Source organism: Thermobia domestica, chromosome 5 (assembly GCF_964235325.1).
Source record: "Thermobia domestica chromosome 5, izTheDome1.hap1.1, whole genome shotgun sequence".
In the NCBI taxonomy this organism is placed as follows: Eukaryota; Metazoa; Arthropoda; class Insecta; order Zygentoma; family Lepismatidae; genus Thermobia; species Thermobia domestica.
The window spans coordinates 18,617,531-18,642,670 of NC_137458.1; the positions used below are offsets into that span (position 1 = coordinate 18,617,531).

At 35.8% G+C, this 25,140-nt stretch overlaps 2 protein-coding genes across 4 annotated transcripts in view; one reads left to right on the forward strand and one right to left on the reverse strand.

The window, feature by feature from the left end:
- The first annotated feature begins 4,233 nt into the window (after window positions 1-4,233).
- LOC145685763 (trypsin Blo t 3-like) overlaps window positions 4,234-25,140 on the forward strand; it is a 127,699-nt gene continuing 106,792 nt past the window's right edge. For all 3 annotated transcript variants that reach the window (XM_081758273.1, XM_081758275.1, XM_081758276.1), the window contains exon 1: window positions 4,234-4,482. In XM_081758273.1, coding sequence (XP_081614399.1) covers window positions 4,425-4,482 — 58 coding nt within the window. In that variant the 5' untranslated portion in view covers window positions 4,234-4,424. The remainder of the gene's footprint in view (window positions 4,483-25,140) is intronic.
- The window catches only part of LOC145685762 (putative glutamate receptor), a 60,210-nt gene continuing 46,312 nt past the window's right edge, over window positions 11,243-25,140 (reverse strand). The window contains exons 6-9 of the mRNA XM_081758272.1: window positions 20,906-21,123; window positions 18,296-18,513; window positions 15,487-15,710; window positions 11,243-11,912 (exon numbers count right to left, since the gene is read on the reverse strand). Coding sequence (XP_081614398.1) covers window positions 11,585-11,912; window positions 15,487-15,710; window positions 18,296-18,513; window positions 20,906-21,123 — 988 coding nt within the window. The 3' untranslated portion in view covers window positions 11,243-11,584. The remainder of the gene's footprint in view (window positions 11,913-15,486; window positions 15,711-18,295; window positions 18,514-20,905; window positions 21,124-25,140) is intronic.

Genomic DNA, 25,140 nt, shown 5'->3' on the forward strand with positions numbered 1-25,140 from the left:
TAATAAGTAGTGTACAAAAAGTTATTTCGTTCAACGCAAGTGTAATGTTTTGTTGCAGTAGCCAGGATTTCGTGAAGGGGGAGGGGTCCGTGACATGAAATGCTGTGATCATCACACCAAGGGCTCGATCATTCTAAACTATTTTACTGGAACAGATATTGGTTCGTTTAGCCAGGATTTCGTAACGGGAAGAGGGGGGGGGGGTGATATGAAATTCTGAAGGCTCAGGAGCTTGATCAATGTAAACTACTTTACTATCAACATATATTGGTTTGTTAGGACAGTAAAATGAGGATATGTTGGTAAGTATTTTAATAACAAACTATGAAGAAATCTCGAGTAATAAAAGAATAAAAAAAAAAAGTATTGAAAAAGATTTTACAATATTTACGTTCCTTTCTTTGTTCATTCAAATACAGTAGAGCGTCGATTATCCGAAGTAATTGGGGGACATGGGTGTTCGGAAAACTGGTTTGTTCGGATAATCGAACTGTACATGTTTATTTGCCAAAAAGAAGTACTGTACAGTAAATTTATTCATAAAAAGAAGTGTGCTGATTGTTGAAACACAGCGACTGGCGGCTTGGCCGGTCAGCAGCGCCTTATGAAGGCCCCATTAGAAGCAATGTTCCGCCAGCGGTGGCTCAGTGCGGCGACTACTGTGGGAAACTTGGTTTGGGAGTGAGGGGGATGATGGATGGTAGGGTGGGAGAGTAACAGGTGCGAGCGAGTACACAGTTCGATTAAGCGGTCGTTCGGTTGACCGACGTTCGGATAATCGACGCTCTACTGTATAACAATTTTCCTTTCATTATGATCTCAACTATTATGAAAAGTACATATTCACTATTATAAAAAGTACATACTCAATAATGTCTTGTAAAATATTTTACAATATCTGCGTTCCTTTTTCTGTTGAATCAAATGCTAACAAAACTCCTTTTCCATATAAATTTTTGTTTTAATTATTCCTTCAACTACTGTCGGTTCCAAATAACAGGTTAAAGGAGCAGTAGAAAATTGTTTTTTTAAATAACATGTTTGATTCTGTAAGGATGCGATGACGAAAAATTATGATAAAAAATGTCGACGCTGTTACTCAACGGCTCTATGCTTTCGGAAGCTTGAAATCTCCCTGACTAGTAGCAGAAATTCTGAGAATTCTGTAACCTTTTTAGAAATTTCAAATTCCCTGACTCTTCCAGGATATCTCGCTCACCTCGCCACCATGTAATGCAAGTAAAATCTCCTCATAAGAAAGAGTAACCAAAAGCTTCCTGTAGTTTTTTTTTATTATTTTTAATGCTGATCCTTCTTTTTCTCATTTCATTTTGTTTCATCCTTCCGTATTTTTTCATTTCTGGTCTCGAAGGGGGGTCCGGGAGGTCCTGACCCCCTGGCTACGTGCCTGTCTTAATTTGACTTTCAACTTTCAAGCGAATGAGAATGCCAACTGATTTTGCTCTTCTTTCAGGTTCTTTGTCGAAAACAAAGGAGATAACTGGATAAAACATGCTCAAGTGATGATGAGGTCAATTCATGCACTGCACAGATTTCGGTAAAGTAGATTTTGTTGTACCACAAACAAAAACGAGAGGACCTATTTTAGACGGAACGTAGACTATTGGAACATGCAGTTGGTGACTCTACTGTCGAGATATGTTTTGGTAGTAGTTTCACTTCTTATGACCACGACCCCACTCACCGTTTGTCAATCTATAACAATATCACTACGCGTGGGGGAGGGGCACTAGGGGGGGCAAGAATTTGAGCAAGGGACCCTGGCCCTCCATTGGCTCCACCACTGTATCGGAATTTTAATTTCGCAGAGAATAGGCCTCTTAAGCAATAGACATTATTGTAGCCATGAAAATGTAATAGTATATCTAATATTCCGCCATATTTTGTTACATTTGAAAGATACACATCTCTTCACTAGGCACAAAAAAATCAAACAATATCAGTCTTTTCAGACACAGCCATTGAAGTGGTACAGTGTAATAGCGTGGCGTGACTACTCTGAAAAGAAATACGAACCAAGCAACTGACAACAAATACTGACATTTTTTTGATCTCTTATGTTTTTTTTTCTTTAATCTTTCAACTCCCACCTACGTTATAGTTTTGTGTGACAGGATTACCAGAATACACAAGAAATACATAGATACGCACAAAAAAGCATATAGACATACCTTTCTTCATGTGTGTTGTAATGTATTCAGCAACTAGCTATTTAAAATATTATTATTATTATTATTATTATTATTATTATTATTATTATTATTATTATTATTATTATTATTATTATTATTATTATTATTATTATTATTATTATTACTATTTTGTGTTAGTTTGGTTAATCTCTTGTCATCAACTGAAGTATCTTGGTAATTTGCTGACCAGCCATATAAATTCGCCAAGTGCTTCAATTGACGTAGGCCTAATCGCCTGGTGAATAATATATATAGGGTCAGATCCAGGATTTTCTGAGGGGGTGCACCAATAACTACCAGTACATTTGAATTGAATTGGAATTCTTGAAATGGCTTTAGGCGTCTGTGGTGTGAGTGAGAAAATACCCTGGAAATGCTGTGTTTGTTCTCCGTGAATCGTTATCTGTCAACTTTTAGAAAATTGATTTAAACTATCAATTTTGCAAAATTTCCCTTTGTTTTAAGCCCAAACAGAAACATGACACCAGAAAATTTCGAAAAGTGTTGCCATTTGCACTGCTAGCTTCTCACTTTAGATAGTGTATATTAACAACTAAGGGAGGTGCACGTGCACTTTTGCATCCCCTAAATTCGGTCATATATATATATATATAAGATTTTAGAATGTTGTCTCCACATTTTGAGATTTAATTATTATTATTATTTGACTTTTTTTAAAACTTAAAGCTGACGCCATTTTTTTATTTGATTATTTGACTTGATTTGATTCCTTGCTTATGAACATCTTAAAATTCTGTCTGGAAAATTGTGTGATCAGATTATTTAATAACAAATTGCAAAACAAATAAATAGAAAGGATAATATTAATCATAGTAATGAATAATGGGGCTTGTTTTGTAGAAGTCATATTGAAACTGTGAATCAATGAAAAACTTATATTTTTAATTCCATACATGCCATTAAATGTATGTCATTACGATTAGAAAATGAAAGACAGTAAATTCTACAAACATATGCTACATTTAAAGAAATATGCAATTGCAATATTAATTTCTTTGAATTGTAATTAAAACGCAATTCCTGTAGCTTTCTCAACTCCACGGGAAGACAAATAACCAATACCTACTCATGCAACGGCAAATATTATATGGCACCATTTTTGTCTATGAACCAGTAATACATACAAAAACTTTACATTTCCAAATGAAACTATATACATTAAGGAGTCACTTCAAAAAAGTGGGGGCAACTGTCCCCACTTGCCCCCTTAATCGCCGCCCCTGTTTATTGGGAAATGGTTGCTAATAGTAAGAAAATATTTCTTCTCTTGCTGCTAAAGAAACAAGGACTGCAGAATCTCGGCTCAGAAGCAGCGGAGGGCTAACCACTTACATGTTATCCTAAAAGACCATCGATATATGTTTTGTTTTGTCAACAACATATTTCGTTCTTTACGTACTTCTTTATTTAGTGCTTGAATAATAATAATAATAATAATAATAATAATAATAATAATAATAATAATAATAATAATAATAATAATAATAATAATAATAATAATCAGTGGAGTATTTACGTTTTTGTTTCGGGGGAGGCTTTGCTAACTTTCAGGGGGGGCTTTGCCTGAAAATGTGAAAATTCTGCAAGATATTTCATATACTTTACTATAGTAAGTACGATTTCGGGAGGCTTAAGCCCGGAAGCCCCCTAAATACGCCACTGACAATAATAATAATAATAATAATAATAATAATAATAGATCGTGAAATGCTTCATTTAGCATCACTGAAAAAAAGGACTTGGTTAGGAATACCAAACTTGTTTGGTCAGGGCATTTGGTCACTTTGTTTTTGTAGTTTAACTAAAATTTGGTCATTTGCACCAAACTTGTTTGGTCATGATCACTATATTTTTGGTCAGAACATTTGGTTGATTAATTTGGTTATGCGAGCCAAGTCTTAAGTGATTTGGTAAAGATTTGGTTTTCCTGACCAAAATGTTTAGTCGCAAGGTCACATGTATCTACTTCATTTCTGGGTAAACATGGTGAGTATGAAAGTGTAGATCGCGGTTTGAGCGTAAGAGTGAAAGTATATAGTATTTCTACCGGGAAAAAGAGACCACGTTCAACTAATAATCACAAGTTTACACCGCTTGGAATTCCAAGAACGTGTGCGAAACAGACTTTTGTCTGCACTATCTAACTTTTAACACCAAAGTCCCAGTGATGTGAAGTGACACGTAATTGTCATGGGGCACCAACACAATGGATTTCTACACTTACCGCAGCTAGTCGACGTGTTTCGAGGTAAGCTTACTTTTTCGTATATATTACTTAGTCTTAGTTAATGTGTTTTGGTTATTTTATTCGCTGTAAATTTGCCGTAACAAATGCAAATTGAGTAAATTTTACAATACACGCTCCAGTTGCGCATCGATGTGTATGACCGCTTTAAAAGGGTGTAGTAGAGTAGGGTAGAGTACAGTAGAGAAAGATAAGGATACGAGTGGGTTAGCTTGAGGTTAGGGAAGTTTTGACTCATTTTCATAGAATTAATAGATTGTAATTTCTATTTTTCTTTTTAGTTTAGTATCCATACCAACAGTATTTGGTAATTGCTAACAAATGTTTTGGTTAAATTCACAAAATGTACGTTTAGTATTTACAACCAAATTATTTCGTTCCAAGATCCAAACCTGGAAAATTTTAACCAATTTTTTGGTATTCCCAACCAAATCCTACTTATTTGATCATTATTTGGTCAAAATTACCAAATGCATATTTGGTACTGGTAACCAAATACTAGGTTCCTGCAACCGAACAAATTGTAACCAAATGATTTCGTGCTGGTGATCAAACGTTTGGTTGGCGCTATATTGACCAAACAATTTGGTAACCAGCACCTATTTTTTGGTCAATCTAACCAAACCTTTTTTTCCAATGAAATGGGGGTGCTGAAGATGGGTTGATTAATATACAGATAACAAAACATAACAGACGATTAATTAACTCCTAACGCAACTTACAAAAAGTCAGGGATATAAAGATAATTTGGAAGATGGAATGGTACTACATGTAATATAAAGAGGTGGGCAATAATCTCTTTCTCTCTCTCTCTCTCTCTCTCTCTCTCTTTCTTTCTTTCTTTCTTTCTTTCTTTCTCTCAGGTATTTTACGACAATGTTCATTTTCTTTTACCTTTTGACCAACGTTCATTGGAGGTATGATACGGCATTGTAACACAAAATACAGAAGTAGTCTATGGTTATTTTAATATAGTCAAGAACTCCAGTACATGGTGTAAAATGAAGTCAATTTTTAGCCATGAAAAGTAGTGCAATTTTCGTCTCTGATCAGTAATTCAAATAAGTTTATACCTTTTTACAAATTTTACACCGTTCATAAAGATCCATTGGCAACCCTGAGTAGTGGCGGCCACTGCAGTGTCGCTATATGAAAGCTCCCATTTAAGAAAATGCTTCTTGTCGAGTTACGAACGCTGAGAGTGGCAGATACAACTTGCACGAAAGAAAGCAGTGGCAGCAACCATTTTAATGGGGGCAACTGCGGTGGCCTTGTATGAACCCTGCGATTTATTAAAATAATGCTTCACAAACCCTGGCGCAGCTCAATTGATGTGTATGAAAATACACTGATAATAAACTTATTGAAGTAGGTAATACTGATTCTGAGGTTCTTGCAAAACAAGCAGTTCAAGATGGATTGCATGCAATAATTAGGATAGGAGATTGAGAAATGCGCCAATGGGATAGGACATGAGCAAAATAAGGAAGTGTTTAAACTATAGGTAGATAGATAGATATAGATAAAAGTGAATAAATTAATACAGGGTGGCACAAAAGTGAATCTGGTCCATCTAATTATTTCACGTAATTATTGCAAGTAGTAAGGACGTCACTGTTAGTTGCCGCTGGAAGAAGGCAAGAAACTAATACGTTTCCAGTATCCCTTGACAGTATGTATATAATATATACAGTATATACATACATGCATATATATATATATATATATATATATATATATATATATATATATATATATATATATATATATATATATATATATATATATACAGGGTTATTATAAATGATGGACCCATTTTTAAAAATTCGTAGTAATTAAAGTGGAAAGAATCAATCATTGTTCCAATTCACAAGAAAGGCGACAAAACTGACTGTAATAATTATCGAGGCATTTCTTTTCTGTCAACATCCTATAAAATCCTTTCAAATATTCTATTAGCAAGACTGACCCCGTACGCAGATGAAATTATTGGAGATTATCAGTGCGGATTTAGACAAAATCGATCAACTATTGACCAAATATTTACCATTCGCCAAATACTCGAAAAAAAGTGGGAATACAATACCCCGGTACATCAACTATTTATTGATTTTAGAAAGGCGTACAACTCAGTTAGGAGAGAAAGATTATACAACGTTCTTACAGAACTTGGAATACAGAGAAAGCTAATTAGATTAATTAAGATATGTTTAAATGAATCCCAAAGTAAGGTCCGGGTAGGAAAATTTTTGTCCACGAGCTTTCATGTCGAAAATGGCCTGAAACAAGGAGATGCATTGTTGCCATTATTATTTAACTTCGTTCTGGAATACGCTATAAGGAAAATCAAAGATAACAACCAGGGCCTACAATTGAATGGTATTCACCAGGTTATGGCATATGCTGATGATGTAAATTTAATAGGTGATGATAGGAGAACAATAGAAAGAAATGCAGAAATCTTATTAAACGCTTGCAGGGACATGGGTTTAGAAGTAAATGCAGAGAAAACTAAATACATGGAAGTGCGTCGGAACCGTAATACGGCAAACTATGGATGCGTTAAAATATTAAATAATACTTTTGATAAAGTGGATAGTTTCAAATATCTAGGATCAATATTAACAGAGGAAAATCATATTCACGGAGAAATTAAATGTCGACTAAAAGCAGGAAATTTGTGTTACTATTCGGTTCAAAATCTCTTGTCGTCGCGAATTCTGTCGAGGAATTTGAAGCTTAAAATATACAAAACGATAATCATGCCTGTTGTTTTGTATGGCTGCGAAACATGGTCACTTACTCTGAGGGAAGAACATAGACTGAAAGTATTTGAGAACAAGATCCTGAGACGAATATTCGGACCCAAGAGGAACGGGAATGGGGAATGGCGGAAACTTTATAACGAGGAACTACATAATTTATACGGTTTACCCAACATTGTTAGGGTCGTCAAGTCTAGGAGGCTTAGGTGGGCGGGTCATGTAGCTAGAATGGAAGAAAGTAGAAACGCTTTCAAAGTCTTGACTAGAAGACCAATCGGAAAACGACCATTAGGAAGACCTAATCACAGATGGGAGGACAATATCAAGATGGATCTCGCAGAGATTGGAATACAAAGTAGAAACTGGATGCAGTTAGCTAAGGATAGAAGTCAGTGGAGAGCTTTTGTGAACGCGCCATTGAACCTCCGGGTTCCATAGGCCATAGAGTTAGTTAGTTAGTTAGTTAGTTAGTACTTAAAGTACAAATCCAAAATGAACAATCTTTATACCAATGGAAAAAGGAAGATTGAAAGTTTCGGTGGGCAATGATGGATCCCGAAGCGGCCGGTAGAGTTCGCGCGGCAATAGGCCGCCATTCGTTTTCCTCTCACTTGTGAGTGAGATGGCCAGAATCAGAAATATCAGATGGCAAGGATCAGAAAAATCTCCTGATCTCACCCCATGTGACTACTTCTTATGGGGTTATGTTAAGGAAGCTGTTTACGTCCCACCTCTACCAATAACTCTGGATGATCTGTGGAACCGTATCACAGCTGTCGTGCACTCAGTAACAGGAGATACATTTGCTCGTGTGTAGGACGAATTCAGTTACCGCATAGGTGTTTGCCGTGCAGTAGACGGTGGACACATTGAACATTTATAATATATTGGAAAAAAAAAAAAAAAAAAAAAAACTTTGAAACTTCCACTTTCCATTGGTATAATGAACAATCTTGGATTTGAACTTTAATAAATACACATCTTTAAAAATGGGTCCATCATTTATAACAATCCTACACACACACACACACATATATATATATATATATATATATATATATATATATATATATATAGACAGTTATATAGATATAGATATAGTATATAAATAAATAAACGATTTGTTACAGTAGAATAAAAAACATTCATATATTCTGGCACAAACGACATACCTTTTGGCATCCTAGAAACTCATTTTCCCCGATTTCTTCTAAAACTAAGCATAAGAATTTACTCTCAACCATACATTTTTTTTTTCAGTTGTATGCCTATCTATTGATTTATGAATGTCTCATTTTTATACAATATTAGAATTAGAATACAATATTAGAAGTTTAAGAGTTGGTGATCATTTTAAGCTATATTTCATTAATCTTTAAACGCCCATTGACGCAACTGTTGCGTCAAGGATTTAAGTCTCAATAGCTCAGCCCCTAATTAAGCTAGAAAGATAATTTTGGTATGAATGTGTTCCTGAAGGATGAACCTTGCCGCCGATATTCATTTCATATATCTCCACTGAAAAGAAGAAAGGTGCTAAGCGCCATTCTCCTTGACTTCCAACTGAGTGCATATCCTTAAGGAGACAAGTGGCAGGAGACAATATGAAAGGTGTGCAGTCAAAACTGAGTTCTATAGAGGAATGAAAGAATTGGAATTAATTAGTATTTCATTCGTTTTTATGCTCTACTGAGAAATTTGCAGTTTGGCGCTTAGCACCTTTGTGCTTTCTGGGGGATACTACAATAGAGAAGGGGGTAAAGTTCATGTTCTATGTTTTTTTTTTTTTTTTTTGCATCAGCTTTTTGGGGGCCATTTCCCCCTTGGAAGTACACTCCTAAAAATTAGTATCTGAAACAATGAAGTGGTCCACTTCAAAGTAATACCCTGTATGTGTATTTGTTGCTTATATGAGGGAGGAGGGGGACAAAGTTCCAATTTTTTGAGGGTCAGTTGTTTTTACATGAACTGCATTTGTTTTCAGGACGGTTCTATATAAGACAAGATATCTTTTTACTGGATTGGTCTATAAACAAAATTTTTGTTGCTGTACATGATGTGTGCAGTAAAAGTGATATGCATATAACATGATAGGGGGGAAGGCGGGGCGAATGTCAAATTCAATGGAGATCTCTTCTACACATAACATTTTTTTTCTTTTTACAATATTTCCTACATAAAACGAATTCATTACGTTTTTCTTTTTAGTAACTCTCAAAAATTCTGTTTTCTTGCAACACACAGACAATATTTTCTTGTAGGAAGAAAAGAGTAACTATTGGCTCCCAATTCTAATTTGCCAGGGCTCTCTAAATTCTATTTTTTCATATTTTTAGAACTTTTGTTTCTTCTTCTTCTACGACTAGGGCGGGAATTTATTTCATTGAAACCTGTGTTCTATAACCTTTTTAAAGATATATCAATCATGACTCTGTGATAATAGGGTGCCCAACGTGAGAGTTTACAAGTTCGTTCAAATCCCTGGCGGGGCATAATCATTCTGTTTCCTGCCATACAGCGAACGTCATAATGAAAAACTTTTCAAGTTGTCCTACACATCTAAAATATATTCTATTGAAGGTGCATGAAACATTTGTACACTGTCTTTCTATTACATATATTACAGTTAAAACGATAGAATCTGTTTACATTTTCACATTGCTTTTAGCAGTTTTATCAAAATACTTAATGTTCAAAAGGGATTTTTGGGTTGTGAATTTTTAAATATTATATATCAACAGAAAGGCCAGGGTTATTGGAAAAGCCAATGTCCTAGAGACCAGGGCTCAAAGTATCAAAGAGGAACTATCAGCAATAGTTAGAAGAACAAAACATTATCGAAGATTGAGGAAAAGAAACTAGAATATTGTAATATTCATTGCAATAACAATACATGGGATTTTCCTCAACTTTTTATTATAAAAAGATGTTTATACAGTTTGTACAAATGATTACAAATACGTAGTTTTCTAAGAGTTCTTTCCTCTAAGTTAAGTACAATTGGATCTCTTGGCCGTTGCAGCTCGGAGGTTTGAGTTTTGCTGGTTAAGAATGGCCCTGCCTGTTGCAGCTGAGTCTAAAAGAACTTCTTGCCTGTTGTAGCCCAGAGATAGAGTTAAGACCTCCTGCCCATTGCAGCTCGGAGATAGGTAAGGATATCTATTGCCCGTTGCAGCTCAGTGGTAGTGTAAAAGGAGTCTCTCCCACCCGCCGCAGCTTGGAGAGAAGAGAGTATCTCTTGCCCGTTGCATCTCAGAGATACGTAGAAAATAATCAATTAAGAATTGATGACTTCTGCTTCGAGATGTTCGTTTATATAGCCAGATTTTGGAGGTGGAGTCTGTGGAGGGGTCGAAGGAGTCTTCTTCGTATCCCTTTGTGTTCTCTTCGTGGTGATGGCATCCGTCGTCTGCTTGCTGATGCTTGTGCCGAAGTACGTGGTATATTTACTGATATGGGATGCTCCCAACATGAAGGGATATCGCAATATTGATTTAGAAGAAATTGTAGAAGAAGAGATAGATATATGATAAAAAGAAAGCCAAGGAAGAAGGATAAAAAGAGTAAAACGGTAGTAAGAAAACGAATAGTTCATATTTGAAATGTATGTGATGTTATTTCCAATTAAAATGTGTGATATTGTTAGCACTACTTACGTAACTGTTAAAAGTGTGTGTATGAGACTATTACGTGAAAACAAAACACTAGACACAATCGGCTACGTAACAGTATGTTTCTTTTACATATTCAGTACAAAGGTTTAAATAAAGAAACACTCTGTTCTAACAATAAAACTATCAAAGGATATACTTATTAACATCATAAAATGTATATTCTTCTCGATTTTCTTGAAAACTACGCACGAGATTCCACTATCAAGCATCTAAAATGATGAGATCAATATTACTTATCGATCAATATATGTATAATCTTTGGAGAATAATAAAATAGAAATTAAAATTTAGTACTTAGAATTATATATATATATATATATATAATTTATTTTTTTTTTTTTTTTTTTTTTTTTTTTTTTTTTTTTTGCTGTAACTTATTAAGCATATATTTCATCTATAAGCGTTTCATTCGTGCCAATGCTAGTGCAATTTAGTGCTTTTTCTCCGATTATTATTCCAGTGCTTCTGTCATCGTGTCATCATGTCAAATGCTACGATAAATGCTTCCGTCTAAAACTATTCTTATACACCTTGCCTCAATTAGATCTATTAATTGGTGCATGTTTATCTTTGGACATTTTCATTTTTAATTGAGCGCTAATAATATTGTTTGAAATTTCAGTATTGCAAACTGGTGTGCTTTTAATATTATATTTGTAATAAGTACTATTTTATAAGTACAATACTAATGTCATTGTCCATAGAGAAATGATTGTTTCGTGGAAGCATGCGCCGACCAAATATTCTCACAGGCGAATATCTTTTTTTGCGGTTTCGTCCATACTTTTCTCGCTGCTTAAACTTGTTGACTAATATTTCCAGCCCAAGAATTACTAAGGATAAAAATACACCACACAGTAAAATAGCATGAGCGAAAAGTACTTGGTCCAATCGCACTACATCTACATCAGCATGTGAAGTCTTCGTTGATTTTACTCGAATCCATTTCTTCTTAAGTCGAGCAAATATTCCAGATTCCCCCATCAGATCCAATCTGAAACAATTAAAAAATTGAACGATATTATTTTTTTAAAAATGAAATTTTAAAATGAGCTATGCATATTTTTTATACGACCTGCTCGGGAGAGTAATACTCCCGGAAGTGTTTTTCCGCGCGCTACTCTAGCCAGCTGTTTTACGCGCTATCCTAGCCAGTTGTTTTAAGTTGGTCACAAAATTTATATCATGAAGTACAAGGGGAACAAAACGAGCCCTATATCATGGAGTACAAGGGCATAAGTACTACAACTACTTATCTGGACAAAAATAAATAAATCACTTTTTTAAGAATTATTTTCATATTATTTTAATTTAATAAGTGTTATAAAAATGTAAAAAAACTTTCCTCGCGCCAAAAGAGATTTTTACTACTAGCATGTAGCGCTAGCCCACTCGGCTACGAAGGCCGACAACAGCAAGTGTTTGATTTCTGCTATTTTAATGTAACGTGGCAAGAAGTGGATAACGCCAACCAATCACAACTGTGTTTCTCGTTTCTACTTCCGGGAGTATTACTCTCCCGAGTTAGTCCTTTTTTATGCTCTACTCTAATCAACTGTTTTAAGGTGGTTAGAAGGAAGCAACAAGCAAGTGAGAATAGATATACATTGAAGTTGCACCAACCGAATGTGGCGTAATGCCACTTGGTATTATTATGGGGGTCAAGGTGGAAGAAAACGAGCTCTGCGAGGCTTCTAACCCCCTTCGCTCGCTCAGCTGTTTCGTAACGTAAGTAAATTACATTTTATGCATTGTATGTTAGTACAATGGCTAATGAGTATTGTTTTTACCTTATTTTAATGATAAAAGTGTTATTTTTTCTTTTTTAAAATAAGAACTTCTCTTGGGTCGGGTTTGAACCTACTCCAGAAACCATCTTCATTAGCGCGCTCGGCTACAGTGCACTAGATGCTCGGCCACGAGAACCAACACCAGTCCACGTTTGTTTTGTGCTATATTTATCCTACGTGGCGCGTAACGGATAACTTCAACCAATCAGGACCGTGTATTTAGCTCCTATGGCTAGGGCCAAGCGTGATTAACACGTTCGCTGCGGCAATATAAAACAGTTTTTATTTCAGTGGTATACGAAGTTGTATAGTTGAAGGGTAGCACGTGTATACTAGTAATCTTAAAAATCTGTACAAACGAAAATACTACAAACGTAATATAATGCATAAAACGGTACCGCACAGAAATAAAGTATCGCACGAGCCACCGGCGACTCCTAACGCAGCGAACGTGTTAAAATATATGCATGAGCTATATATTTATGCTCTCTATCCCATGTACTGTACATGACCAAAGTTACAATTGGAGCTGAGGAAGTCATTTTTACATTTAGTAAATACCTAACAATGAAATACAGGAAAATATCGTATTTAATGTTTAGTTTGAAGTTATTGATACACGTAATTGGGTTTTACAAAACTACACTATTTTAAAAATTGTATAAATCATAATTGTCAAAGAACAGAGAAGTTGTAGATATCTGCAGATGGAGATAGAAATATTTCGGTATCTTATATCCAGCCAGACTTCTACAAATCAGATGCTTTTCAGAATAGAAGCAACACTGGTAAAACTCACAAACTTTTACGCATCACAACATATTTATGTGGACTGAGTCGGCATAATACTATTTTACTGACACAGAACTCAGCCTGAAACCACCTCATTTGAAGAAATGAAATCTTTAAGTTTTACGTCCCACAATTATATCGGCTAGGCTAAAGGAGACGATGATGATCAGAAATGAAGGAAATGATGGAATGAAGAAAGTGGGAGGAAACGGGAGGACTCCGAGGAAACCCACACACACGGTGTTTGTTCACCACAAAGTTCACTTGGAGCGAGCTGGGATCGAACCAGGGACCCCATGCACCAACCTCATTTTTTGCAAGAAATAAATATGGACCAAAAATGACCCGAGTTTAAGCCATCCCTAAGGTTAAAGAAATCAAAATCAATACTGCTATTCTCTAGGAAGTTAAGCAGTAGCGTAAATAAAATATGATCAAGAGTTGATTCAAACATCATATCATTTCAGGAAATCTAGAATTTTTATTAATGTCTTAATACAATACATTAATATTTTTCATAATATGTATCTTGTAGAAACAGGCAGGATTAAAAAATTAGAATCCAGTTTGTGTACGCTTCTGCATTAAACAATTATATCATCGAATTTTTAAGACGCATTTTAATATGTTGTATTTTTGTTTCAAAACTCTATGTGCAATGTCGATTTAAGTGCCTAAAACAGCTTAACTCAATCGCCTTATACTATGTATATTTTATTTCGCTTACTGCTTCAAATTAATATTCTATAAACACCCTTACAAGATTTCGATTTTAGGAGTATTTAATGCATTTTGTACCATCATTTCATGCAGCCTAGGTTATCTTATTTAATGGTACACTAAAAAGTAAACCGAAGTTTGGGAAAATGCTTATTCCACAAGAAATATAAGACTACGAAACACCAAATTCAAATCAAACATTTAGAATAAAGAGAGACACACACTTGACCAACGCTCGTACCAGTCACGAAATCAGTACTGAGGGCATTTGGTGATCTCTTTTAGAGCACATATTTTACAATCTTCTGACTAGGTGAATTAGCTGATCAAGTTTTAGAGCTTAGAGAAATGATAGTAGTTGGCTGCAGCAAGATCTGGATAGTATGGAAGCTACGGAAGAAGTATGTTTTGCTTGACGAAGTACAGGATTTTCATAAAGTATGGACGGATTTAATTCGCTTATAATTTACATAAAAATGCTCAAATAAAGTGGAAACGGTAGCGGAAGGATTAAATTTTTACCTGTAATCTGGACCAGCTCTTTTCATTCACCGCCACACCTCCAACTGGGCGCCATTTACGTCCACACATTCGCGTAGGCGGCGCTGGAATCCACTCACAGCGTTCCGCAGTGTTTGATCCGAAATGCCAGCCACAGACGCCCTGATTTTGTCCTTTAAGTTCTCCAAACCACTTTGTTTCTTTGCATAAACTTCCGTTTTCACATGACCCCAAAGCCAGAAGTCGCAGGGGGTAAGGTCGGGTGACATTCGGCCGCCTACGCGAATGTGTGGACGTAAATGGCGCCCAGCGGTGAATGAACTGAGCTGGTGCAGATTACAGGTAAAAATTTAATCCTTCCGCTACCGTTTGCACTTTATTTGATTTCATTATGAGCATTTTTATGAAATTTATAAGCAAATTAAATCCGTCCAGACTTTATGAAAACCCTGTATTCATGTACTAAGAAAGCGTTCGGTACGCTGGACTCGGTTAGGTGCTGCAGAACAGGTCAACATATGCACAACAAGCGTTGTGAAACTAAGCAAAATGGCGTGCACAAGTATTTTGTAAAATCTTACATTTCGTGTTATAATATTTTCACAAATGCCCGGTTTATTTTTCTTGTGCTACAGGTGACAAACACCATATGCGTAGTTTTTATATGGGTGCTTTCGTTTCGGTTTCTCTTTCCACTGATTAGGATAACAATTCGACCATATTTATCATTGTAAACATTATTACAGTAACGCAACACATACTTACAAATTATCAATTACACTTTTATAGAGAAATTGTTTTTTAACTGGAAATGCTTTCTGTGTCTCAATGTAGCTTTGTCTGATGGCCATCAACTGACAGGGTGCTGTATGCATTACCATAACCATCACTTCATAATTATTGATAAAGGCATAATTCTCTGCGCAGGCTTTCTCCATGGCTTCTTCTAACGTATGGAATAAATTGTTGTCCTTTAATGTAGTTAGTCCCTACAGATGGAAAGAAACATGAACAAATAATAATTACTATAGTACTTGTTAGCCAATGAAATAACGTTACATGAATGAATATATTATAAGTTTATACGCCACAGTAAATACTTTGCTACATATTTAATTGGGTGCAGACTTAGAATATGGGAACCATTTTTAATAAAATTTTCAGGTAAATTCTCTTAATTCACGAAAGAAGAGTGATGTTTAACTTACTTATGTTGTCAGCCAACGTGTAATTCAGTTAACTGAAGTAAATTTCTCGAAAACAGTTCCACTAAAACATGAAACAAACTAGACGGCGTTTGAAGATGGCGCTCCAGATCTCATTAAACACTGTTAGCAAATGAAACGCCTGCGGTATTGCCACCTGTCTGTATACGTTCACGTAAGGCCATCTGCTATCTGTTCACGTGCTTGGGCTATAGCATGTCTGCTTATCTACAACCATATACAACATGGCAACGTTGCGTCACAGTCGTCTTTTGATTTGGTTAAGCAACCTGCCATTAACCCTGCACGTACACACTTATTTTCTTACTCACAAAGTACATACTGGGGTTTGTAGGACCCCAATCATATTTCTCTAAATTATGGAGTTTATTTTTATTGAATGAACTCATACATTTTTACACAATATCTATCAACAATGCTCCAACATTTTACTCAAAATAGTATTTCTAATGCCACTCTTGTAATTATTGTATTATTTTGAAAAAATGAGGCAAATTTGTAAAATAATTATTCCTTTAAAATACATACTGGGGTCTGTGGGACCCCAACAGCAGTAAATGTTATCACCTTTCTGACAATTACGAAAATAAACTTTGTGATACTTTGTTGTAAGTAGTATATGTAAACAGAACATTTTAGACACTACTAGAGTTTCGAAACTGCAACTTGATTCTATTTACATCCCATACAGAGAACTCACTTAAAGTACACACTGGGGTATGCTGGACCCCAATCAACGCAAGAGCGAAAATAACGTCTATTTCCAACAATGAATCTCACTAAACTGGCTAGACTGCTATTAATCCGCATAGACAGCGTTGCAAACTTAATTTAGATTGATAGGCCAAACTGCAAAAATAAATAGAATTGTTATAGTATTAGAATGAATATGCCTTGGGGTCCCACAGACCCCAGTGTGTACGTGCAGGGTTAAGTTTATCCCACGCTTTAATTTGAACTAAAATTGGCGTGAAGATCAATGATGGCATACGTATGTGGTCTGTCAATAAGCTTGAAATGTGTAAAGATCAAAAGCAAAAATTGGTACTGACCGATTAATTTTCTTTTTTTTAAAAAAAAAAAAAAAAAAAAAGAACTGAAAATACGCAGTAAAGTCACTACTAAACAGTATTATGTTGTGTAAATCTCGGAGAAGAGGGCTGATTCAAGAACGGTAGCCAGGTCAAAATAGTGAATGATCTAACTGATCATATCAAAAAGACACTTTAAAGAAATAAGCGAACACTGACGTCAAGCAGTGCTAAATGATTATTCTGATATTAATTAGGCAAGTTATTTTGTGAAACTTTGAAGAGATACTGATTAATTGTGTATGTCGTATATTTATTATAATCGCCAAGTTTCAAGTTCAATGGCGCATATATTTATCTGTGGTATGACTTGCTTCGTACTGAAAAAAAAGCAATATCTACTTGTTTAAACCTTGCTCAGCGTCTTGATCTTCTCGCTTCGATATATAACACTCTTAGTTAAAATCAGTGACGTACAGAACTTCATCAGTTAAAATATTCAATCCTATATCCCTTTAGGGCAACCATGATTTTTGTATATACATCTTAATATAGTAAATGAAAATGAAATGAAATCTTTAAGTTTTACTTCGTACGGTTTATCGGCTAGGCTAAAGGAGATGGTGATGATGTGAAATGAATGAAATGGTGGAATGAAGAAAGTGGGAAGAAACGGGAGAACTCCGAGAAAACCCCACACATGGTGTTCGTCCACCAGAAAGCTCACTTGGCGCGAGCTGGGATCGAACCAAGGACCCCATGCACTAGAGGTGAACACTCTACCACTAAGCTACCGCGGTCCCATTTGATATAGTAAACATTTATTCTTGTATAATGTCTTTCTCAAGGGGGTTAAACCCTTAAATTCCCTCTACGTACGCCACTGGTTAATTCATATAAAATTTTATACAGATTTTTATAGATGCCTACTTGTATAAATGTTTCAGCTAATTCTTTCTCCACAGTAAAATTCTAAGGACGCATATTGCGTCAATACCATTTTCTGGACACTGCTGTTATAATTGTCATTACCAAAAAAAAAAAAAAAAAAAAAAAAACTATAATGTTAAAGCTGCTTACTAAGTATTCACTTTCAATTGAGCACTACAAAAAATGCTCAAGGTATATCGGAAGATTTACGCAAACAACATGCAAGTAACTTAACTCTCCTTTGATATTAATCCGTTTGATATAAGTGCGGATGATATGACACAACTATAACATAACGTTAAACTAACATTGTCCCACCGTTGATTCAATGTTATTGTTTCAGTGACATTAATTATAAAAATTAGCAGAATATGAAAATGCTCTTACCTGCATCAAACTCTGAGTATTGGAATCCTTTTCAACCAATGGCTGATAAGTCTTCTTGTCCAACATCTCTTCTAGCGAATGAAACGGTGGGTCTATAACTCGGAATGTAATATATGAAGTCAACATGGTTTCAAATGCTCCATACATTATCATTGAAAACATCAAGGTAGACAGAATCACCAAACGACATGAGAAACTGTAGTGATCGTAGTAGTAACCTGAAACAAAATAATAACTGTAATTTGTATATCCACTCTTCTTTTCGAAGTTACTTGTCTTATTTCGTTAATTTTACGACAGACCTAAACAGCATTTGCTTATAGGGGTACCAAGTGTACGACACATCCCCTACTAAGCTCTCTTGACATGTATCTTCCTCAAAACATTTAGTTTAAACCTTGGCTCAATGGTAGAGTGCTTACCTCTGGTGCATCGGGTCCCTTATTCGATCGCTGGCCAAATAAGTTTGCGGTGGACAACATCGTGTTCGTGGGTATTTCTGGGATGATCCCGTTTTCTCCTACATTCTTATTTCACTATTTTTTCCACCATCATTCACTTGCCTTAATCATCCGTCTCCGTTAGCGTATAAGACAATCGTGGGACGTTAAGCTGAAACATTCCAAACAAAGATATTATTTTCTCATGGTAGGGCCCTGATTAAAAGTACTACACTTTCATATTATATATATACATGGTGTTTCAAAACAACACCGACAATGTTTGGGAGATGATTCCTGACACCAAGATAAGACAAAAAGTATAGACCAACCTGGATGCACAAATGCTTCCTTTCAGAGTTATAGGCTGCCGAAAACATGAAAAAATTAACTTCAAAGGTCCATAGCTCCAAAACTGTGGGACCTACCGTAGTCGGGTCAAGACTTCACTTAGGAGCTATGTGCACTATCCTAAAATACATGTTTCAGAATCCTAAGGTACTCACACAACAATTTTTATAGAGGCAGTTTGGCTACGGGCATATAATTTGGAGTAGTCAACAACTATCTCTATAAAAATTGTTGCGAAAGTACCGCAAGATTTTAAAACATTGATATTTGAATAGGGCATATACTAGTTCTTAAATAAATCTTGACCTGACTACGGTAGGTCCCATAGTAGTGGAGCTATAGAACTTTGAAGTTCATTTTTTTATGTTTTCGGTAGCCTACAACTCCGAAAGGAAGCATTTGTGCACCCAGGTTGGTCTATACTTTTCGTCTTATCTTGGTGTCAGGAATAAACTCACAAACATTGTCGGTGTTGTTTTGAAGCACCCCATATACATATACATATGCATATACATATATACATATATAGGGTCTACATATATATATTCGCTCCCCTCCCTGCAATTTCAATAATGCACTTTCGTTGTAATTCCCTTCCCCCTTCTTGACACTTTTCTAATCTATATAATTTTCGGAGTTGTGTAATATTACAGAAAGACAAACTTGAATCACAATTAGTAGAGTGTTCTATGCGAACATGTATCTCAAGATAGTATGTCTATATTAAATTTTCAATCTAATAAAATAAGAGTGAATATGATCTATCAATAATTATTGAATATTCCGCGTATCTCTCTACTATGCTTGATTTCCAATATTCTCATAAATGGAGAACCACAATGACTTGACACCTAGTCTTCCGTTTCAGGCGCTGCTATCGGTTGAAGGAATTCCACTCTCTTTCGCTAAGGCTCTCTCGCTTAGCAGCTGCTGAACCCTTATTGGCTCAGCGCGTGGGTGTGTCGGGGTGTGAGCTTTAGTTCGCATTTTTGCCACGGCTCAAGACATTTTGGCAGCACAATAGTATTTTTATTGGGCCACGCTGGATCAGTGGTAGGGCATTCACTTCTGGTGCATGGGTCATTGGTTCCATACCACCTCGCGCCAAGTGAACTTTGTGGTGGACAAACACTGTATGTGTGGTCTTTTACGTGGTTCTCCAGTTTTCGCCCATTTTCTTCATTCCATCATTCCATTTATTTCTCATCATCACCGTCTCCTTTAGCCTAGCCGGCACAATTGTGGGACGTAAAACTTAAAGATTTCATTTCTACTATTTTTATTTATTTTAATTTATAAGTACATGGTGCGAAATAAATAAATATATATTTCTTTCTTTTACACATCCAATACTAACAAAATAAATGAGCTTTAAATATTTATTTAAGTTCCACTCTCTGAAAATGACCTCGCGCCATGTTTCTGCGGAAATGACGTAAGTGGTGCCGAAGAGCCTATCCTAAGTCTAAGAAGTTATCTCGATATATAGAACTTTTTTTTTAAGAGAGAGAGAGAGAATTTGGACAGAATGTCTTTCCTAGATATCTCCAACTATTGAAAAGTGTTTGAAGAAATATTTTAAGGAAGATTTTATATCACTGTTTTACATTTATTTATTGAATCTGAATATTAAATCCAAATTTTAGTGGAAATCCCCATTTTACCGTAACATTTACATCGTGGGGTACCACACTATTAGAGTTGTATACACATGCATCCCCTCACTGTTTTAAAATGTTATTGTGAATAAATACAAACATAGCATGCTATAGGCCAGTGCCTAATGATAAATATTTTTTTCAAAGATTATAACATTTACCTTGTTGTGACATAATCCCGAGAATACAAACAAAGCTCCAAGAAAGTGAACGATGCTCTGCCACCCCATATTGGCAGTTTATGGAACAGATGATGAAGTGAAATATTGTAAGCATTAAAAATAGGCCGAAGCAGCAACACCACAGCAAGGTCGTAAAAGGATATGTAAGAATATTCCATCTAAGCGGAGCCATAGGTTGACGAATGTAGAGTCTCTTCCTGAAAATAACTCAATGATAATTCTAGTAATTCTTGAGTAAAAATTAAACACAAATTAATTGTTTATAAATAATGTTATTAATGTTGCCCATTTGTCGCATTTCAATAAATTACGTAACTATACAGGATGATCCAAAAGTTAGTATTCTCTTGAAATGAAAGTATATTTCTAGTTTTATGTACCAGGTGCATGTCCTTTAGAGTAAACAAGACAGATGATTACTACAAGCAAATCAATATGAAATAATTAGTGGAATTAGGATGTTGAAGGAAAAGGGGAAAACCTTAAAAAAAAAAAAAAAAAAACAAGGACACAACGTTGTCTGCCACAAGCTTGAGGGGCCGGTGATCGATATCTCACACCTGAAGGTTCCACCAACAACCCAAACATCTTCCTGGAAATTTTACTTTATTCTGACAGAATAGTGGTTTGGTGTGCCATATCCAAGCACCAAGTTGTAAGTTCAGTTTTCTTTGCCACTACGGTAACGGCTGAGATTTGTCTGTATATTGCTGTACATTTTATTGCCTTACTTGAACCTTAGCAAAGATGTTCGTGGTTTTAACAGGGCAAAGTCATTTGCCATGCAACGGCCGCAACGATAGACGTTTTGTTACTGTTTTCTCTCTTTATAAGACAAATAATCTGAAGGGGAAGGTGGTTTCCAAGACCTCCTTATGTGATATTTGAGCAATTCTTGTCTGTGAGGATTTTTAAACGAACAGATGACAAAAAGATATATAGAGCGCTTGATAAATAACGCTGCTCTTTGCTACTGAAATCAGTCCTGTCATGTTGTCTAACCATAAGATATTTTTTGTGCTGCCAAAATGTCTTGAGCCGTGGCAAAAATGCGAACTAAAGCTCACCCCCACGCGTTGAGCCAATAAGAGTTCAGCTGTTGGAAAGGGAGAGAAACCAAGTGGAATTCCTTCAGCCGATAGCAACGCTTGCAACGGAAGACTAGGGATCAAGTCAATGTGGCATATCATTAGTAACTTTTCACCTCTATGAACGTCAGCATGAAGTGTCTTCCAATATTTTATATATCTGGGAAGAAATACGTCTGTATATTTTTTTTTGTGTGTGTCCAAAATCTCCAATTTCAGCGGAGAATATAGGAAGAACTAGGTCTGTATATTTCTTGTGTGTGTCCATAGAATTCTAATTTCAACGGAGAATAAGGGAAGAAATATGTTTGTATTCTTCTCGTCTTGTGTCCATACAACTCTAATCTCTAATCTAGTCTCAGTTTAGGTTTCTTTCAGCATCGATGCTATATCAAACGTGGATCTACAGCTTAATGTGGGGTCCGAACCTCATGAGCTTCCGCCTGGAAAAATGAAACGAAATCTTTAAGTTTTACGTCCCACACTTATGCCGGTTAGGCTAAAGAAGACGGTGATGATGAGAAATGAATGAAATGGTGGAATGAAGAAAGTGGGAGGAAACGGGAGAGCCTCGAGAAAACCCACGAGCACGGTGTTTGTCCACCACAAAGTCCACACGGTGCGAGAACCAGGGACCCCAAGCACCGGAGGTGAACGCTCTATTACTGAGCCACTGCGACTCTCCCATATCAAAGGCGCATACGCTAACCGCTTAGCCACAAGGGAGCTCAATCTTAACAGAGAATATAGGAAGGAGTACGGCTGTATATTTCTTCTCTATCTTTATAGAAGTGTAATTAGCTACTAATTTCAACTAGTGATGAGCGCAAGTCTTGGTCTTGTAGCTTTTGCAAGAGTCTTGCATGCAACACCAAGACCAAGACCAAGACCAGGAATCCCGATGCAAGACCAAGACCAAGACTCTTGCGCAAGTCTTGCACAAGTACCGGCTCAGTGGTAGAGAGTTCACCTTTGGTGCTGGGGTCCCTGGTTCGATCCCAGCTTGCGCTATGTGAGTTGCTTTTTGGTGGATAGAGACCGTGTGAGTAAGCTTTCTCGGGATTTTCCCGTTTCCTCCTACTTCCTTCATTCCACCATTTCATTCATTCTCATCATTACCATCTCTCTTAGCCTCGGTGCATAATCGTGGCACGTAAAACTAGATATTACATCATTTCAAAACATATTAATGGTGTTCTTCTTCTAAAACTAAGAGAACTGTACTATTGAACATCGGTAATTCCGTACATCACAAGTGCCGATTACATGGGTATGACTTTGGCTCCAAGGATCAAGAAATTTTTAATGTGTGCTCAAAAAATTAATATCGAAATAATATTTTCATGACATTGACTAAAACTTGTGTATGTGACCGCAAGTTTCATTTTATGGGCGGGTGTTTATACGTTGAATAATTGTTTATCAATATAACTTTTAGAATCCTCAGGTATATGGCACACGAGGATTAAGCGATATAACATTATACAACAATAAATCATCCATATTCACAAGTAAGAATGATTTTGTACAGTTATTTCAAATAACTTGGAGTTTGCTGCTGTGTTTTTGTATTTCTAATATAGGTCAAAAGTATTTGTGTAAGTTAAGTTTACACTAAAGAAATGGACAGTTGAGTCGTTTTTAGTTTTTACTCAAGTTATACTAAAATATTAAGAGGTTTGATTATAATCGTTATTTAAATTTTTCTCTCTCTGTTTTGGCCAATATTGCTAACATATCATCATAGCTATTCTGCCATTATTGGCGGGTTTTCTTTAGTTCAACAAAAACTTGGCCATTTAAACCAAACGTGCTTGGTCATTAACACTATATTTTTTGGTCAGAACATTTGGTTGATTAATTTTGTTATGCCAACCAAATATTAAGTTATTTGGTTTTCCTGACCAAAATATTTCGTTACAAAGGTCACGTATATCTACTTGAGTTCTGGGTAATCATGAAAAGCAAATAGCTGCTTGCCTAGCAGCTAGTGCGTAAAAGTGACGTTGTTTTGTATACATCAAGGATGTTATAAAATAGAGGATCTGCCCATACATATTTTCATCATATGAACTCAATGAAGCCAAAAAACAACCGAGCATCGTCTGAGCCGGCACGTCTGATTGGCTACTCTCGTTTCCGCCATGATTGTTGGCTCGAAACATTGCGATCTTAGTGGCGCGGAGTAGGCAGAGTAGGTGTGGCGAAGCTGTGACGTATGGCTTCATGATTTTCTTGTATGGGCAGATCCTCTATTTTATAACATCCTTGGTATACATAGAAGAATCCGAAGAAACAAAATACAGTATGATATAAGACTGTTTGGCTGCGAATGAGTAGGTAATCTATATTTTAAGAAGATAAAGTTACTACAGCTGATAGACCTGTTTTGAGCTAAGTTTTCTTTTTCTTATATATTACTTTTTTTTACTCTTAAGTAATGTGTATTGGCTAGTTTAGTGGCCGTAAATTTGCACGATTAAAAACGAGTAAAAATGATTGTTCGTATTATGGGACATGTATTTTCATTCAACCTATACGTAATATTTACGTATTATCGGTCCAATGCCGAAACCGCGAATGTGAAAATTTTGCTATTTTCACCTAAGTGCAATTTCATGTTACTTGGGACACACAAATTCCAATACCATAGTCCCATTTATGAATTATGAGCATATTAGAAGTTATCGTCAATTCCTAAATCATGTAATGTACCTACGTCTATATACTGATTTTTCGGAGTAAGTTGAATATTAAAATGATTATAACTCAAAGTCAAATTTAGCACATTCGCGGTTTTGGCATTGGATCGACGATTATGTACTAACTTTCCATTTTCATATTTAAGAATTTCTTGCTTTGTTACCATTTTCGTTAGAAAGAAGTTCCCATGACTTTTGCAATACCCATCTTATTATTTTCAGCTTAGTACCTCTAATCAAAGTATTTGGTAATTGCTACCAAATGTTTTGATAAATCAAGTTTGGTAAAGGACATTTGTTTGAATTCACTAAATGCAGGTTTAGTATCTACAATAAAGTTATTTAGTTCCAAGAACCAAACTTGGATCATTTTAACCAAATATTTTGGTATTCCCAACAAAATCCTACATATTTGGTCAGGAGT